Source organism: Poecilia latipinna, unplaced genomic scaffold, assembly GCF_001443285.1.
Source record: "Poecilia latipinna isolate Pla-1442-1.1 unplaced genomic scaffold, P_latipinna-1.0 Scaffold331, whole genome shotgun sequence".
In the NCBI taxonomy this organism is placed as follows: Eukaryota; Metazoa; Chordata; class Actinopteri; order Cyprinodontiformes; family Poeciliidae; genus Poecilia; species Poecilia latipinna.
In genome coordinates, this window is record NW_015112947.1 from 303,187 (window position 1) to 318,585 (window position 15,399).

Sequence of the window (15,399 nt, forward strand, 5' to 3'; positions counted from 1 at the left end):
CCATCTTGCCTTGGCATCATGTCAATTGTTCAGAGAGTTTAAACTTTTCATCTCCCTCCCTGCTGATATGATCATCTGAGCTGTAAAACTGGGGAAACCACAAAAAGCGCCGTCTCAACTGCTTGCTGAAAGAACATGGAAGACGGCAAGGAATATTTTCTTTTTCATCACTTTGAATCTCTGAGCTCATTGTTGGTTTCCTCGGCAAATGATAAAATATATAAGAAGTTATTTATTCACAGTGCAATAACAGTTTTAAGCCAAAGTAAATGACAACATCTAGCGATAGGTTGCAGGTGTTTTCTTCTGTGCACAAATTGTTGCTATTGTGATTCTGAAGGAAATTTTCCATCTTGGTGGAAAATAAAATTTATCTAATCTTATTTTTTATGTCCTTATAATACCATAGTATATAATAGTGCTTTAAATATTTTCATGTATTCTGTACAGCACTTTGGACCGTTTGGCAATTTAATGTGGAACAATGTTACTTTGAGTTGTTATAAAAATTATGTATATATTAAACATGACTTGTTAGAAATTTAATGCCTTGAAATTGGGCCTCTGTCTCTTTAAGAAGCTTCTGCTCGTTTTGTCAAACGTTCTCCATTAAGTCTTTGATGTGTTAAAGTAAAAGAAATGATTAAAACACTGGAGGCACAGATAATGTCAGGTCAAATGTCATGAATGACATCACAGCCATCCATAAGAGATGACATCACTCGTGACACCTGACCTGACATTATCTGTGTTTTAACCATATTTTTTTTCTTTTTATTTTATTTAATTTTTTTGTGCTTTTTTAACTGCTTGCTACATGGTCAACGTGAGTGACTAGTAATAACGACGACGGCGGTATCTCCTGCGTCTTCGGCGATAGTAGCCGCTTCTGCGCCTCCTTCGCCTGTAGTAGCGCCTCCTCCTACGTCTGTAGGAGCGACGTCGCCGTCGTCGTCTACGTGCCATGGTAGCAATGCTGCGCTAAGCTAACAGCTGTGTTATTCAAGGACTTCTGAAGTAAGAGTTTGTGATGTCATCAATGACATCAGAAACGGTGACATCACATTCATGGAAATTGTGATGACATGGATGTGATGTCACCGATGACATCACTCCATGGATGTTTTAAAGTGAAAGGTGAGGTGTGATCGACCTGGGTTTCATGCTAGTCATTATCTAAATTTATTTCCTGCAACATTTTTTTTTGTAAATTGGTATAAATGTCAGTTTTTATCGTGATTTATTTTGTCTGTTCTTTTTATTGTGTCTTTTCTTTCAATTACTTTTCAGTTGTAATATTCTTATTTTAGGAATTTGTAAGCTATTTTAATTTTAAGAATTTGGTCAAAAACTTAATTAATCTATCACTGTCAGTGTTTTGCTACATGTCTAATGTGAGCGGCTAACGACGACGGCCATGCCACATCGGCGAACGGAGTCAGCCGTTAATTACATCCTAATCACCACATCCAGTTTCCTCTGCCGTGTTGCTCATTGAACAGTTCATGTAGCTTACTGGTTTGTTATTAGGGAAGAATCTCACTATTCTGGTGGAGATGTTTACACAGATATAATCAGTCAGACTCTCAGCCATGGCACTGATGGCTGGCAAAGAACAATCTGTAGCCTCAAACCAACCCTATCGGCCTTATTGGTTGATATAATATTGGTTGATATTTGTTTTGTAGTGGAAATTTTTAAGCTTACAATATTATTATGAGTAAAACAACGAAACAGTGGAAAATTTCCACAACAGTTTCAAATGTTTCAGAGGTTGAAATGCCACATGTTCAGGTAGACGTCCTACGTTTAGGGACAGATGAGCGGTGCCTCCTGTTTCTGCGCCTGTCGGAGCGTCGACTCAGTCATTGTCAATGAGCCATGGTAGCAATGCTGAGTTACAGTAACAATTTCCCTTTGGATCAATAAAGTATTTTTGAATTAGAATTTCACTGAAGAACTTTTAAAGTAATGTCAAGACGTGACCGATGACATCGGTCCTGACCTGACAGTATCTGTGTTTCATGACGTTTCTTATTTTTTGTTACTTTTTTTGTGCTTTTACGTGCTTGCTACATGTTTAACGAGAGCGACTAGTGACAGCAGACATGCCTCCCTCGTCTACGTCCAGAGGAGACGTTTTGACGCCTCTTCCGGCCGCGGACTTTGCGATTCTTGCGACCCCTCCTACGCCTCTGAGGGTTGTCGTCGTCAGAGGAGGAGGCCGACGACGAGCGTCGTCTGCGTCGTCTACGTGCCATGGTAGCAATGCAGCGCTAAGCTAAGGGGTCTGTTATTCAAGGACTTTTGAAGTAACCGCTTGTGATGTCATCAATGATGTCACATGTCATTGATGGCATCACAAGCTTTCATCAATGACGTGTGATGTCAGCGATGACATATCGCTGACATCACACGTCATTGATGAAAGCTTGTGATGCCATCAATGACATCACATCAGACAAGAATGGAGTGATGTCATCAATGACATCCATTCTTGTCTGTCACTGATGACATCAGACTTGACACTGGGCCTCTTCCTTTGTAGTTCTAAGTCATTTAAAGTGAATCCGGAGGTGTGGCCGACTTTGTGCTGAATATTCGGTGTTGGTACCTCATGTTACTGCTTTACAAAGAAACTGAAAGGAAAACAGATTTATATTGTTTTGTATATTTTATTGTTTTGGACCCAGCATTACGCTTTAATCTGTGATTTTATCCTTAAGCATACAATGTAATGATGACTAAATCCTTCAAACAGACGAACAAGTTGTAGTTATACTGTTGACCATTGTAATATTCAGCTGCTCAGAGGCGTTTATCCATCTTTTACAATTTTCCAGACTGTTTGGGTTTTGGAAATTGAATAAACTCTATTCTGCCCTATTAAATGGATGCTCCCCACTGACAATCAACTATTTTTTTCCGATTATTTTCCATCAAATCTTGTTGGGCGCATCCCATTCACAGTGATAAACCCCAATGACCTTGTCTGAGGTTCAGTTCCTCAAGGTCAAAGCATCTTTTTTTTTTCCAGTCAGACCCAGAAACAGAGGAAGTGGAGCATCCCGCATCCAGCAGGTGGTTTATGATTAGTCTGAGAAAACGTTTGTCTTTTCCAGCATCCATTGCACAGCGAATACAGTCGGAAAACTTGCTGACCAAGTTACCAGGTTTAAGATACAGACTCAGCACCTCAATGCATATCTGGTGATTTCAATCATTCCTCACTCTCTTTTCATCATTTCAAAACACTTGCTCTACCAGAGGAAACAAGACATTGTATTTGTTTTATGCAAATGTCAATGATTCATAGATCTCCAGATCAAGACCACCTCTGGTGAAAACAGATCCCAATCTTCAGCAAGGTTGTTTTGAAGCAACAGACTGGATTTCCCTTTGCCAGCCAAATGGAGATGACACCAAAGCCGTGACTGAGTGAGTCACAGACTATATAAACGTCTGTGGACAGAACCATCCCCACCAGAACTGTGAGATGCTTCCCTCATAATTAACCCTGGATCACCAGTGACCTACAGAAACTGTTAAACAAGAAAAAACAACCTTTATGGAACAAGGGAGTTACTGATGAGTATACAGAAGCAGCTCAAAGTCAAGTACAGGAAGAAGCTGGAGAGCAAACTGCAGAGGAACGGGATCAGAGATGTGGTCAGGGATGAAGAAGGCAAGAGGAGGATCAGAAGTCTGGACAGAGCCGAACACATTCTTCAACAGATTCAGTTTAGGAACTCATCATCCTCCTCTCCTGACATCCTACAAGGTCTTGGAGAGACTCCTGCTGGCGTTCATCTGGACAAAAGACTGGACTGGAGACGCACCAGTGAAGCGTCTAACAGAAGAGACAGTGCAGACTGGACTTCTAGAGAAAGCTAAGATCCTTCAAGGTTTGCAGCAAGACAGGCCCAACAACCTGAGGAAGAAGGCTGGTTCTGTTCTGGGAATGATGATGGAAAGAAGGACTTTACATAAAATCACAAAAATTCGCTGTAATGCAGATCGCTGCAGCAGATCCTCTCTGGATACGGTCTCTTTAATTAAAATGAGTTGAAGCATTTATCTTCCCTTAGGGATCGATGAAGTATTTTTGAATTTTAGATGTGCTGCATGCAGCCTTTGGTTGCTAGGCGACAGGCTGGGTTCCGCTGTGGTTGCTAGGTAACGGGTTAGTGCCAGCAGATTGTGACTTATTAATCGGTATGTTTTTAAAACGTCTCATTTTCCAGACATGAAAAATCTCTAACTTATTGCTGGAAAACAGCCGGGTGTTTTTTAAGCACAAGGATCTTTTCTATGAGGAGTAGAAACAAAAACTCAACCACACAGATGTGTAAAATCTTTGTGGTGAAACACTAATGACACCTGCAAGACAACATTCCTGGATTTGAGGATCCCTGATCTACTGGTTGTTTGACAAGGAGGATTTAGAGAGAGAAAAAAAGAGAAAGACAAAGGAAACACTTTTCAGTTGAAAAGCTCTACATGCTTAATTAGAGCAACCAACAAGTCTACCTGATGCGTCTGCGGACAGAGGAGGCGTTATGGCGCCTCTTCTGGCTGCGGACCTTGGTAGGTTTGTGGTTCCTCCAGCGCCGGTGGACGTCAGAGGACCGCCGTCTTTGTCGTGATCTACGTACCATTGTAGAAATGCTAAGCTAAGCTAAGTGGCCTTTATTCGAGAACTTCTGAAGTCACAGCCTGTGATGTCATCAATGGCATCACATCCATTCGGGAGAATGACGAATGAACAAGTGACCTGAAATCACTTGTTTCAGGTAATTAAATCTGTCTCCTGCCAGAAGAAAGCCATAAATCAGAAAAATTGCACCCAATGGATGGCTGATAGACAAGAAAGGATAAAAAAAAAAACAGTGACAGAAAAAGGGAACATTTTAGTTTCTGTTTGGGTGCTGATGAAGGGTTAAACTGCGTTACCCGGGTATGGAGGCCTCAGTCCAGCCACAGGTTCGAGTCCCACCTGTTGACCTTTATCACAACCCACTTCCCTTTTTACACAGTGTCAAATGAAGGCCACTAGAGCCAAACGAAATCCAAGAAGTAAAAGTGCATGCTACATGCTTAACGAGAGCAACCAACAAGCCTACCTGATGCGTCTGCGGACAGAGGAGGCGTTGTGGCGCCTCTTCTGGCTGCGGACTTTGGTAGGTTTGCGGTTCCTCCTGCGCCGGTGGACGTCAGAGGACCGCCGTCTTTGTCGTGATCTACGTGTCATTGTAGCAATGCTGTGCTAAGCTAAGTGGTCTTTCATTCAAGAACTTTTGAAGTAACAGTCTGTGATGTCATCAATGACATTACATCCATGCCTGACTATGATATCAGACCTAACATCATCTGTGCCTTTTCTTTTGTCATCAAAATGTGACTAACCGTATTTAACATCAAGTGTGACCACCTGACCGACCTTTTGCCAAACTAAAACGGCTCCAATTCAAAACTTCCGCAGATGTGCTTCGTCACGGCTCCTAGTCGGATGACGGTACACAGACGAAACGTGGCGTTCACCGAAGCTTCCTGGTACCTTCGGTGTGCCCATCATATCATGGGCCCTTTCATTTCCAAGTTAGAGGATGTGGTTTGTAACCAAGTAAAAACAGTTTTCAGCATTCATCCATTTTAAGCAATTAACAAAGAGTAGATCTTTGTACACTAAACAAAGCAATAAGCTTTTAAACTAACATAAAAGCTAAAGTTGACTTATTAAATTGATGGAGTTAATGTTAGCCATCATGTTAGTGAAAGCATAATAGTAGCATTTAAGCTAACAGTTATTGTTGTTGTTTTTAGCTAATTATAACTCAGAAGCTAAAGTTAATAAACTGATCGGATCAAGTTACTGTTACTCAGCATGTTGGAACAAGCCAACATGAAAATGTAACCACTGAGGTTGTGAAAGATGAGAGTCTTCTTCTCCCTCTTTCACAACCCGCTTTCCGGTTAACTGACAGCCAAACAAAGGCCAGTAGAGTCAAATCACAATTAAAAAAAAGAAAAAGAAAAAGTGGATGCTACAAGTTGTAAGAGTAACTAATGACAACAGACTCTCCCACGTCTGCAGACAGATGAGGCATTTTGGCGCCTCTTCCGGCTGCGGACTTTGGTAGCCTTGCGAAGTCTCCTACGTCGGGGTGCGGTGGAGGATCGCCGTTTACGCCGTACTCTACGTGCCATTGTAGCAATGCTATGCTAAGCTAAGCGACCTGTTATTCAAGAACGTTTGAATTCACAGCTGGTGATGTCATCAATGACATCACTGATGACATCAGACCATCAGAGGAGGTAATTTTAACCTCCTCTTCTTTCCATCTTTGGAAAAAGATGGAAAGAAGACTATAACGTGCTAGTGTTGGGCCTCCGCCCAGCACTAGCACGTTACAGTGCATGTTAGTGGGAAGGTGGGAAGGGATAAAGCCTTCCGCTCTCTCCTCTCTCATAACAGTTTGTCAAATAAAGGCCACAAGAGCCAAAATCAAATTAAACGAAACGAAAAAAGTGCATGCTACATGCTTAACGAGAGCAACCAACAAGCCTACCTGATGCGTCTGCGGACAGAGGAGGCGTTGTGGCGCCTCTTCTGGCTGCGGACTTTGGTAGGTTTGCGGTTCCTCCTGCGCCGGTGGACGTCAGAGGACCGCCGTCTTTGTCGTGATCTACGTGTCATTGTAGCAATGCTGTGCTAGGCTAAGTGGCCTCTTATTCAAGAACTTTCAAAGTCACAGCCTGTGATGTCATCAATGACATCACATGTCATTGATGACATCACAAGCTTTCATCAATGACGTGATGCCATCGATGACATCACATATAATTGATATGTCATCAATGACATCCAAGAATGGAGTGATGTCATCAATGTCATCACTCCATTTTTGGATGTCATTGATGACTTCACTCAATTCTTGTCTGTCATCGATGACATCAGACCTGACATAATCTCTGCCTCTTCCTTTTTAGTTAAAATGTAATTCAGGTTATTTTAAAGTGAAATGTGAGGTGTGACGATAGATTTTATATTAATTTATATGGATAGTCCTTTATTATTTCCTCTTTTTTTAAAATCTTCCTATCTGACTACAGCTAATTGTATTTATGCTTCATGAAGGAGCAGTGAAGGTTCAGATTTGTTACATTCTGCAGGTTTTTTCAGCTCGGTGATATTTTTAAGAACTTGGTTTTTTAGAACCAGTCAGGACTTTTAAAAATTAGCACAATGTGAATTTTGCTTACTCCGTCCCCTTCACACAACGTCCCAGTCAGAAACAATTACCGCAGTGCAGATGAAATATCCCAAAACCCATTTCTGTGTTCAGCTGTTTGCCAAAGCCCTGCATGCTTCACTACCAGAGCCTGTTGCTAGGAAACCTGGGGCTAAAGGTCATCAGAGGAGCCAGACATTTTTTCCTGTCTACCTCGTGGAGGGGGAGGACTGTTTAACGATTAAATGACAACCAGTTCACACAGACTGTCAGCACCGTGGCATCCTGACCCACAAACATTTGCTCCCAGCAGAGCAGGTGATGGACGGCGTGTGAAGCAGCAGGGACTCACCTTGTGTGTGTTTGGTTTGATGCACCGGATGAAGTACGGGTTGGATGTGCTCAGCGTGGCCATCAGAGAGTGCAAAGAGTCCTGGGACAACAACAACACTCTTATTTTTACTTTCCATCATCATTCTCAGCTCAACAGAGTCGACTTTGGACTTTTACTGATGGAATTAGAGGAAACTTCATTACTGTAAATACTACTGTAAACATATTACCATAATATATTACTATTTACAATAGTAAATAGTAATATATTTAGCAATAGTAATATATTTACTATTCTATATATATATATGTATATATACGTATATATATACGTATATATACATATATATATAGATCTAGATATCTCTAGATCTAGATAGATTTACATAGATATATAGATAGCTATACATCTATATATAGATATCTATATATAGATATCTATATATAGATGTATAGCTATCTAGTATTATATTGTGTTGTATTTCCGTTATATATTAATTATATACGATATACTTTCTATGTAGTTGAAAGTGTAAGTTATACTTTCAACATAGTATACTAGATAGTATTATTCTATGCTACATATTGAAAGTAATACTTTTGAAAAAATATACTATAGTACTCTCTAGTACTAGAGTAATGTGGTACTCTAGTACTAGTATTTTCTAATACTAGGGAATACTATGGTACTGGAGAATACTAGTACTATAGAAGTTATACTTCTATACTTTCCCCAGACGTTATACTTTCTACGTCGGTAGAACGTATAGAATTCTATTCTATATTCTATTTTCTACATACTGGTATAGATAATGTTCTGATAGAAAGCTGTTTGCTCCCAGTTTGACTTGCCTTGAACTGGGAGCTGACGGTGGGCCGTCGGTGCTTGGTGCTGCTCTTCAGCGTGTCCTGCTTGTTTCGGCTCAGGACGTGTTCAAACAGATCATAGACAAAATCCAACCTGCCAAACAAAGGGCGGAGTCAGAAACAGGTGATGAAGATCAAAAACATTTTTCCTCATGAAAATCCCTCCGGTCTGAAAACACATCCAGCCGACCGACCTGCTTTCCCTCAGCATGTTGAGGATGTCATCCCTGAAAGTGTCTCTGTTCTTCTCCAGCATCCCCCTCACGTCATACACCACCTGCAGACGGCCACAAGGGGGCAGCGCGGTTTAACAGGAGTAAAGTTTCTTTTTCGGATCTCAATAAAAACACAAACAGCAGTAAAAATATCAGCGGCTCAGCTGTGAGGAGGTTACCTCTCCTGCATAATGTCTGACTCCGAATAAGTGCACAGCAACACGGGGTTTCACATAAAATGGATTTTTCTGCAGAAAAAAGAAAAAGTCAATTATTCTGAGGTAATAACCTTCAAAAGTCAAACAGGACAGAAGATATACAATTTACACTTTTTAAATCAATCTAGTGCTAAATCAGATCTTATTTTATTAAAATTTAAAGTCCCAATTTTTGCTTTGGATAAATTAAGAAGCTTTTTTTTTGTTTTTTAACATTCCACACAAATAAAATTGACACTGACCAGGTGCATAGCTGCTGAATAAAATCTATTAACCCGTTTTTAAAATGGAAAAACAGGAGAACTTTCCATTCATGTGGGATAAATATGTAAAAATGTGATTTAGACTTTTGACTTTTATTCTTCCAATGTTTTCATGACAATTTGTGCATCTAGCATGAATATAAAATGTCTCTCCACTAAAGAGAGGAGGATGCTGGAGACCAACCGAGTGCTGGCTGTGGAGTTTCTCCAGTAAGGTGTCGTCTGTGGCTTTGGGGAAGTGACTCTCCTCATTCATCAGCGCCAGGAGACCCAGTTTCTACAAAAACATCAAAAAGTTGACATTCAAACTGTTTCTGCAGAGCAAATAATAAATAAATGTTTATTGCCAAAATAATCTTGATTTGGCTCATTACTCCACATATTTTAATCTGATATAAAATTGTTTATGATTCACTACCACCTTTAAAAATAATCCTGTTTTTAGTAAGAAATCATTGCTTACCTTCTCAATCAAATCCAGACACTCTCCATTGTCCATCCAGTTGATGTCGACCCAAACCAGGCCCTCTCTGCAGGAAGAGCAGCAGCAAATGAACACTTGTTTCCAGAACAACAAACACAGAGAGCTGGCAGGGAATCATGTTGGACTGTTTCAGTTCAACATGAAACATCAAGCATTTTCCTTTGTCACATTTTACATTTCAGAGCTTCTCATCTGTTTCCATGAAATATTCCACAAAAACACACAAATAACCAAAGTCTGGGGCTGGATACATTTATGGCCTGTTAGAAGTTCGGTGTATTTATCTGCATGTCCCACCAGCTGTTTATAAAACCCAAACAGTGAACGGAAAACTGCTACTTTTATCACTTCAGACACGAACGTGTGTGTCTGTGTGTCACAAACAAAATATCCCCATTAAAGTTTTAAATTCAAGATCTGAGGTTCCCTGGAGTCCACCGCCTTCAGAAACAATACAGATTATTATTATTAGAAAACAGATTAAAGGTCTCAGCTACATTGTTTAATTTACTTTTAGATCCAATTTTCATTTGTTCAAAACGTGGAACAGAAGGAAAAACTAAAATATTAGAAAATGTTTTCCATCGTCTATTTCCCTTCTTTCCATTTCAACCCAGACCTGAACCGGCTGGAAAAGAAGGAAACGTTCTGCGTGCAGGAGAACGAACGAAGCATCGCCACCTACTTGTTGTATTCAAGTTGCTCCAGGGAGAAAATGTGCTTGTTGAAATATTCCTGAAGCTTCTCGTTTGCATAGTTGATGTTGAACTGCTCAAAGCGGTTAACCTGAGGGGAGCAAAATACTTCAAACCACAACACTAAACTTATGAACAGCAAGAAATTCCTGAGGTTTGTACATCAAATAATACATGAATATCATGAACAGAAATACAAGATCATGTTATAAAGCGTTTATTATTGATGAAGCGTTACAGAGAAGGTAAATGCAAACCTCAAAGTTCTCAAATCCAAAAATGTCGAGGATGCTGATGGATTTGAAGTCCTCCTTGCCCCGGATGCGGTGGTTCAGCTTGTGAATGATCCAGTTGAAACACTGAGAATAAAGTGCCATGGCCATGGAGTCCCTGGAGTCCACCGCCTCCAAAACAACACAGGTCATTATGAGAAAACGGATCAAAGGTCTCAGCTACACCAACATTCACCCAGGCAGATATAAATCACCACAGAAATAAGCAGAACTGAAGCTTAAGTTCATTTAGAATAATAAAGGATTTTTACTGTTTTCTGGAAGTTTAATAGTGTAAACTATCATAAAGCCAGTGGAAGGCGTTAGAGCTGAGGTGATGTGCTCTAATTTCTTGGTTTTAGTGATAAAAGGCCGACTTTGTAACTGTGTTTATGTGACTCTGGAGGTTCAGGTCTGACTGCATCACTAAGCCCAGATTCCAGGCCTGATCAGTAGTTTATAAGTGTGATAACTGAGTCAGTGTGCTGATTCTTCATTGTTCCTCTTAATAAAGAAACGGCTCCTTCACACATCGACTCGTCTCTGAATCAGAGCTTCAACAGGTTCGTAGTGTTAACATTGTAATCTGTGTATCTACATCGTTACGCTAACTAATCTTGTCTGTTATAATTAAAAGCTTTTTGTTGATACTTGTCTTTTTAACCTGAGCTTCATCACTTGCTGCAGACTTTAACAGACCTCGGCCCTCATAAAGCAGCTCTGCAGCAGAAAGCTAGTGGATGGCTGGACTTCGTTAGGAACGGCTCAGAACTTTAAAATACTTTAAAATAAAATAAATGCATTTTCTCCATGTATTGCTCAATGACCTCTGACCTGTTCGACTGTCAGCGGCGTGGAGATCTCCTCCCCCCTGAGGATCATGGAGCGGTGAGTCAGGACTTCTGCCAGCTGCTCCGAGTTCAGGCCCAGAAGTTCAGACGTCCAACTCAGAGCTGCAGCAGAAAACAACACAAACCCACAAATATCGAGAAAACTCAGAAACGCTGGAAGGATTTCAAACATTCGTTATTCATGATGAATTTTTACAACACAATGAAAAACTACCAGACATAGTTAAAGATGCAGGACAGAGCTGGTAGAGAAAATGGAAACGTAGAAACATTGGACCGTGTGGAAGGTGAGGATGAATTTTCCAACCTGATTTGGAGGCGACCTGAGCGCCGCCAGCCGTCATGAACTCGATGTTTCCTGCGTGGAGGATCCCCGCCAGGAGGCGCAGGACCTCCCTGATGTTCTCCTCTGTGAACTGCATGGTTTGCATCGCGCTCTGCAAACACAAAGACAGGAAGAACCTCAGCATGAAGAAGATCTGCTGCTGCTGCTGCGTTATTAAATAAACTGGTTTGATTTCTTTGTGTCGTTTGGCATTATCTACAGTCAATATGTTCTCAGTTTTGGGGTTTTTACTGGTGTAAGTTTATGATAAGATACAACCTACGTGCACTGAAGTGGGAAATAAAAAAGACAAGCAGTATGTATGTGCACTGAAATTAACTTACAATAAAACATAAAGACAATAAATCAGGTATATTTAAACCACCCTTAAAGTAACAGCACAGAATAAAGATCATTTCTCTTCCTAATGTTGAAGATTTGAGACTTTTCTACTCAGACCAACTAAGTGCTTAAACCAGGTGTCTGGTTTAAGCAGACACCTGCTTAAACCAGACACCTGGTTTAAGCAGGTGTCTAACTTCAGTCAGAAGTTTAGGTTCAGTCAGAACCTAAACTTCAGTCAGTTTAGGTTCTGACTGAAAGCGTTTGGTCAGAGACTCTGGGTTGGTACCAGGACGTCCTGAAAGGTGCTGCTGTCGTTGATTGTCTTGTCCTCGGTGCAGCTGGACTGTCTCAGGTAGTGGTAGCTCTCAGGACACGTCAATCCAAACGCCTCTGCAGAAACAAACAGAAAAACATCTGATCCTCCCTCACAAAATGAAATGTTACACAAAGACACCCAAAGAAACTGTTTCCAAATGAATGTCATTTCTCTTTTGGCTCACCTCTTTGCTGGTTGTTGGCTCCTGCTAATATGGCGTAAAAGATGTGATAGTTTCTCTCTCCTGGGTTCTGCCGAACAACTCGATTCTGAAGAGGATAAAGACAAATACAGGTCAGGAAATTATCATCTGTTGGTTTCTGAAATCAAAACTGATTGCAGAGACGACTAAGATTTCCAGACAAATGAGATGTTTTCACAAAGTTTTTGTGATATTTTCTCAGTTTTAACGTTAACATCACTTGAGCTCCAGCTGTTGCTTTAATCAGACAATGAAGACTTAAACATCAGTGATATACTGTAGCAGAAGTTGGGGCTTGGAAGAATCATAAACTCTTACTTTTTCTAGCAGATCTTTCATCAGAAAAGAATCAGTTAAGGTACAAAACAGGCAAATATCTCAGTAGAGTTATAAAATTCATCAAAATGTCAGGAATGAATCCACAAAGACAATAACATCTTAACAGTCCAGCACATCATAATAACCGTCTATCCGTCATAATCTGGCTGCAAAACATAAAACTAAGGCTTACAAATATTAAAAACTGGTTTTAAAAAATCTAAAAGCTGTTTCACTTTCAACAGATATCTGGAGGAATCTTTTCCTGATTTAAACCACTTCCCACCTTAATTTATCCAAAACCTTTTCCAGGTATAAAAACAGAAAATGAGTTTGACTGAGTTTGAAAGGATACAGTCAACAATTCTTCCTCCCTGGATGTTTCCCTTCTGATTGAAATGCAGCTGCACGAACTTCCCGAAGCGGCTGGAGTTGTTGTTGTAGACGGTCTTGGCGTTTCCGAAGGCCTCCATGATGGGGCTGGAGAGAGAAGAGTCGTTAAGTCATCAGGCAGAAGGCGAGCCGGGAAGCGGGAGCGTTAGCCGGGATGTCAACCTGCTCTCCAGCAGCGCCTCCTCCACATGCGACGTTTTGTCTCTGCAGGAAACCTCCAGCGAGTGTTGGCTCATGGCCGACAAAAACCTCAGGATCAGCTTGGTGCTTTCGGTTTTACCAGCTCCACTTTCTCCACTGGGGACAGAAAAACAAAAATTTATATTTACAGTTTATAGCTATTCAACCTGCTAGAATGGCAATAAAAAACATAATTTCAGGTCAGCTCCAGGGGATTTGTGTGTTGTTTACATGGTTCATGGCTTATTTTTTTATCTCAGGTGGAAAAGTTATTAGTACAAACCGTCACCGCTACGAAATAATACAATGTTTAGAAAGCACAACTTTGAACTTGACTCTAATGTGGTCTGATTTTATTAAAAAAAAAAAAAACGTTTATTACAAGCAAAATAAAAATCTTTATTTGTTCCATTGCCAGCCTCCAGGTGGCGCCACAATGCTTCCCATGTGGCATCATCCCTCATATTTACTGATACTTCTTTACATTTAACATCATCAGAAAATATCAGAATCTGCCTGTCAATTTTATTTGGCAAGAAAAAAAGTTAAATAAACTTCCACAAACACAAGTCGGTACTTCACCAGACGGAAAGTAAATTTTTTGATTCCCAAAAGTAGGAAATTAAGTCTTTGCTGGTTTTTTCTGACAGGGCTCTCAGATGCTCCTCATCTGCTGGATTCATTTTAGGCCTTTCTGTCCTCTTTGGGACTCAACTTGTCTCCTTCACTGTCTGATTAAACGCACGAAGTTCACCAAGTTATCATGGAGTAAAATTAATGAAATCGCAGCCAAAATCAGAAGCAAAGCCTGGAGGACCGCCGGTCTGGACCGGGGTCAGGGACTCTTTGGACCTTCAATAATCGCTCTTAATAACTTTGGCTAAATTAAACGTAGATACTGAATGCAGGATTCAGCAACTCTTCAGTGTTTTTATGGTGAAGTTGTGGCTCTAAACCAGCTTCATTTTGCTGCTCTGAGACCCAAAATGTTTCTTTGGATTCTAAGAGCTGAAATGAAAACTTACAGAAATGAAAACTTGTTTTTGTATTTCAACGGCTAAAAGGACAAAAATCCGATATATTTATCACCATTTCAGGCTGCAATACAAACAAAAGCCATAAACTGTGTGTTACACTAAGCTGGCTCTTAAAACAGCTACTCTCCTTTCACTGCGTTGATTACTATGATTTTGCATGTCCAACCATCCAGTGAGACACATTGGACTGGTCTGTAATCACTGGTGTAGCGTGTCACTCCCAGTTAAACACTTACTGAGCGAACACAAGTCAGTTCCACGACCAACACATGACACCGCCTGCTGGCTGTCCTCGTTCTGTTCTTATAAAAAAACAAATGTCTTCATTTAAAGCAGGAGCACTGAAACTTTGAGTAAGAGAGAAAAATCCCAGCTGCTGTCACAGACTCCAGAGCGCCATGGAAGAACAACCCGCCTTACCCGGGCTCTCAGTGGCGCTCCGGATTAACCAGACTAAATGCTTCACCTTCTTTACTGAGAGAAATTCTGTCTTTAAGACTTTAAATTAAAGCTACGTTCAAATGAGTGCTGCCTTCAGATTCGTAAACATCTTTTTACAGTAAGTGACTTGTCTGACTCTGCCCCTCTGGATAATGGTTGGGTAGATCCTTATAAAAGATAAAGTGGGAACTTTAAAGGTGACAGAAAGGAGGGAAAGCTGCAGGAAAAAGAACATAAGAAACAAAATGTCCAAAATGTATTTTATATTTAGAGACAGTCCAGTTTTAATCCCTCCATCTCTATAGTTTTCTCTATGAAATATAACAAACAGTAAATAGTGTTTCACTGCTATGCTGATGACACTCAGCTGTGTTCATGTGTGCAGCCAGAAGAAGCTAACAGAAGCTAACAG

General features: G+C 40.5%; 1 protein-coding gene across 2 annotated transcripts in view; it reads right to left on the bottom strand.

Annotated features, from left to right (window-relative positions):
- myo10 (myosin X) overlaps positions 1-15,399 on the bottom strand; it is a 108,314-nt gene that overhangs the window by 29,133 nt on the left and 63,782 nt on the right. For both annotated transcript variants that reach the window (XM_015035340.1, XM_015035339.1), the window contains exons 5-19: positions 13,492-13,626; positions 13,292-13,416; positions 12,937-12,950; positions 12,601-12,685; positions 12,387-12,490; positions 11,738-11,867; positions 11,414-11,532; positions 10,565-10,711; positions 10,298-10,398; positions 9,592-9,658; positions 9,313-9,405; positions 8,827-8,895; positions 8,627-8,709; positions 8,418-8,526; positions 7,585-7,665 (exon numbers count right to left, since the gene is read on the bottom strand). In XM_015035340.1, coding sequence (XP_014890826.1) covers positions 7,585-7,665; positions 8,418-8,526; positions 8,627-8,709; positions 8,827-8,895; positions 9,313-9,405; positions 9,592-9,658; positions 10,298-10,398; positions 10,565-10,711; positions 11,414-11,532; positions 11,738-11,867; positions 12,387-12,490; positions 12,601-12,685; positions 12,937-12,950; positions 13,292-13,416; positions 13,492-13,626 — 1,462 coding nt within the window. The remainder of the gene's footprint in view (positions 1-7,584; positions 7,666-8,417; positions 8,527-8,626; positions 8,710-8,826; positions 8,896-9,312; positions 9,406-9,591; positions 9,659-10,297; positions 10,399-10,564; positions 10,712-11,413; positions 11,533-11,737; positions 11,868-12,386; positions 12,491-12,600; positions 12,686-12,936; positions 12,951-13,291; positions 13,417-13,491; positions 13,627-15,399) is intronic.